General features: G+C 45.5%; 1 protein-coding gene across 1 annotated transcript; it reads left to right on the top strand.

Annotated features, from left to right (window-relative positions):
* Positions 1 to 1,504: 1,504 nt before the first annotated feature.
* LOC307137275 (putative ATP-dependent RNA helicase DDX52) lies at positions 1,505 to 2,367 on the top strand. Its single transcript, XM_079834847.1, has 4 exons — positions 1,505 to 1,618; positions 1,704 to 1,779; positions 1,897 to 1,968; positions 2,183 to 2,367. Exons 1-4 carry the CDS (start codon positions 1,522 to 1,524, stop codon positions 2,355 to 2,357), a joined length of 420 nt encoding a protein of 139 aa, XP_079690973.1. The 5' UTR covers positions 1,505 to 1,521; the 3' UTR covers positions 2,358 to 2,367.
* The last annotated feature ends 312 nt before the right edge of the window (positions 2,368 to 2,679 follow it).

The raw sequence follows: 2,679 nt of genomic DNA, 5'->3' as shown, positions 1-2,679 counted from the left end.
GGCGTGACAGTTTCTATTCTGCCAGTTTCTCTGTGTCTGCTCTCGGAGCCGCCCGCGCTCTCGCTCCTCTTTCCTGTTCCACGGCTGCCGCCACAGATTTTTCTGAGTTCTTTGCCGGTATGTCACTCTCCTTCTTCCAGCGCTAGCTTATCACGCCTGCCCAGCCGCGTGTGGTGCTCTTATCGCCGCTGAGGATCTTCATCCTTTCCCAAATGAATTTGGCTGCTCGCCCCCCCTAAGCTGGTCCTTCCAAACAAGATGGACCGTTTTTCTGCCTCGGTGCACCAGGCCGCTTATAAATCCTCGGCCTTGACTATTAGGGCCCTGAATGTCTCCTCCCTCCTCTCCGCTTACCAGGTGGAAATTCTGAACGACCTGGGCCAACAGCTGGACAAGGGATCTCCCTCGCCTGCATTATGGAAGGAGTTCATCACGGTTAACAACCTCGTTCTCCGTAACACTCGTCAGGCCGCCCAGGCCTGCGGGCACTCCATGGCACTTTCCGTGGTGGGAGAGCGCGTGCTCTGGCTCAACCTGTCAGGCCTCCCGGATAGCGAGAAAAGATGCATCACAGGCGCCCCGGTAGAGCCCGGTTGTGTCTTCCTAGTAAGGCGGCCCCACGCCAGGCGCCCCCTGTGCGTTTGCCTAATCCCTCTGTAACTTTCTTAAAAGCAGTTCTCGAGCGACAAGCTGTTTGGAGACTCTTCCTGCCCCAGAACCCCTGTCCAAAAGACGGAGGGTCTCTTCTGGAGAGTGCCCCCCTCCCGTGGCTGCCCAGCCCATGTGTTTAGTGGACCATGTGTGTTCCCCCCCATTCAGGGGGTCTGTTGTGAGGGAAAGTGCTAAAGCAGTGTCACCGCACATACTGTGTTCCCCTCACTCAGCTAATAAAGGCTTCGGCCCCAGTGTTTCTCAAAAAACAAAACACACAAATAGACAAAAAACACATTAAATCAAACGAATCAAATGAATTTGTTACAGAGAGATACCCTCTCTCTGCAGGGAAAGCACTTTTCACTGCAAAAAGTGGACACCTCACTGAACCCACGCTTGCCGTCCCTAGTTTCCCCATTAGAGGGCGTCATTGCGTCACAAATAAGCCAGCTGGGCATACACAAAGCCAGCACGGCGCGGGTTTTGTGAAGAGTCTGTGGTTATAATACAGCAGTATAACCTTTTAATTACTTCTTCTCAAATCTCTGTTAGGTATAAATGGGATATACAAAACACTTATCTATTAAAGATGGGGCCGTACTCCTCCTGTTGTAGGAGACCTCCAATACAAAATTAGGAAACTTGTAAATGATAACAGTGCAACACTTTGCTATGAAACACAAAAGGGCAAAATGTTCAATTAATCGAGATTTTTATTTTTGGTCAAATCGTTACTGCCCTAGTTTTTGCCCATTCATATGACATAATAAAATATAATTTCTATTCCCCTGGTCTTTCCTGGTCTCTCATTAGAGGGACAATGTTGTGAGCAGTTTCCGTTCAGGGAAGATCTGGGTGCTGATCTGCATGGCTCTGCTGGCTCGCGGAATCGACTTCAAGGGCATCAACCTGGTTGTTAACTATGACTTTCCTACCACTGCAGTGGAATACATCCACCGGATCGGTTAGTCCATTGTAGTTGAGTAGAGAATATGAATTCATGTCATGTAACTTTATTATACTAAGCTGGGTGCTTTGTTTTCTTATAGGGCGAACAGGAAGAGCAGGACACAAAGGAAAGGCAATAACTTTCTTCACAGAGGATGACAAACCTCTCCTTCGCAGGTAATAACAGCACAGTTGTCACATGGTTAAATCATAATTTGAGATTTCAGGGGCATCAGTTTTCTTGTGGCAAATGATTGCATGAACTTCTAACTTATTTTTGTTGTTATGGATCAGCATTGCTACTGTCATAAAGAAGGCTGGATGTCCTGTCCCCGACTACATGATCGGGTTGAAGAAAATCAAACGGTGAGGTGACACCATTATATTTTAGGCTATAGGCATGTGTTTTTCTCAGTGCCACATGCTTTTGTAGTTTTATTTGTACCATATTATCCCACTGTCAAATCAGTGTACTTTCAGTTCCTTTTTACTGTGGTTAAAGCATGACTATTCTTTATGAACACTATTTTTTCCATCAAATGTCACAATATAAGACCTCTAATTTCTCTTCTCCCCACAGCAAATTGAAACGTCAGCTTGCGACAAAACCACCCAGACGGTCAACTATTCGCACAACGCCTCGCATGCTCTTTGAGAAAAATCTTGGCAAGGGAAAAAGGTTTGTTCTGGATCCCAGTGGAAAGTGTTTGTTTCAGCCTCAGAGAGTTAAAAGAACAGGACCAGAATCACATTGAGTTAATTATGGTGGGTTTTGATCTTCACATTTTTTACTTTCACTGTTAATTTTCAGGAAAAAACGAAAAGCAGAAGCAAAAGGCGAAGCGTCAGAAGTAATTTCTAACAGCTGATTTGGCACACCGTACAGACTGATGTTTTTTTTTAATCCACCTTATTGTCTTTAATAAACTGAATGTTTACCAGTGTGTGTGTGTGAAGGTTTTATTGTTGTGACCATCTACCGAGCTTGTTGAAACCTGTAGTGCTCTTCCAGTTTACAGCACATAAAACGTAACCACCAAGTACTGGAAGAGGGTCCATAGAATGATTTATGTCTTT

This window comes from Gobio gobio (assembly GCF_949357685.1).
Source record: "Gobio gobio genome assembly, chromosome: 14".
Lineage (NCBI taxonomy): Eukaryota > Metazoa > Chordata > Actinopteri > Cypriniformes > Gobionidae > Gobio > Gobio gobio.
The sequence above is the reverse complement of the archived record's forward strand: the minus strand, read 5'-3'. Positions and strand labels throughout refer to the sequence as shown.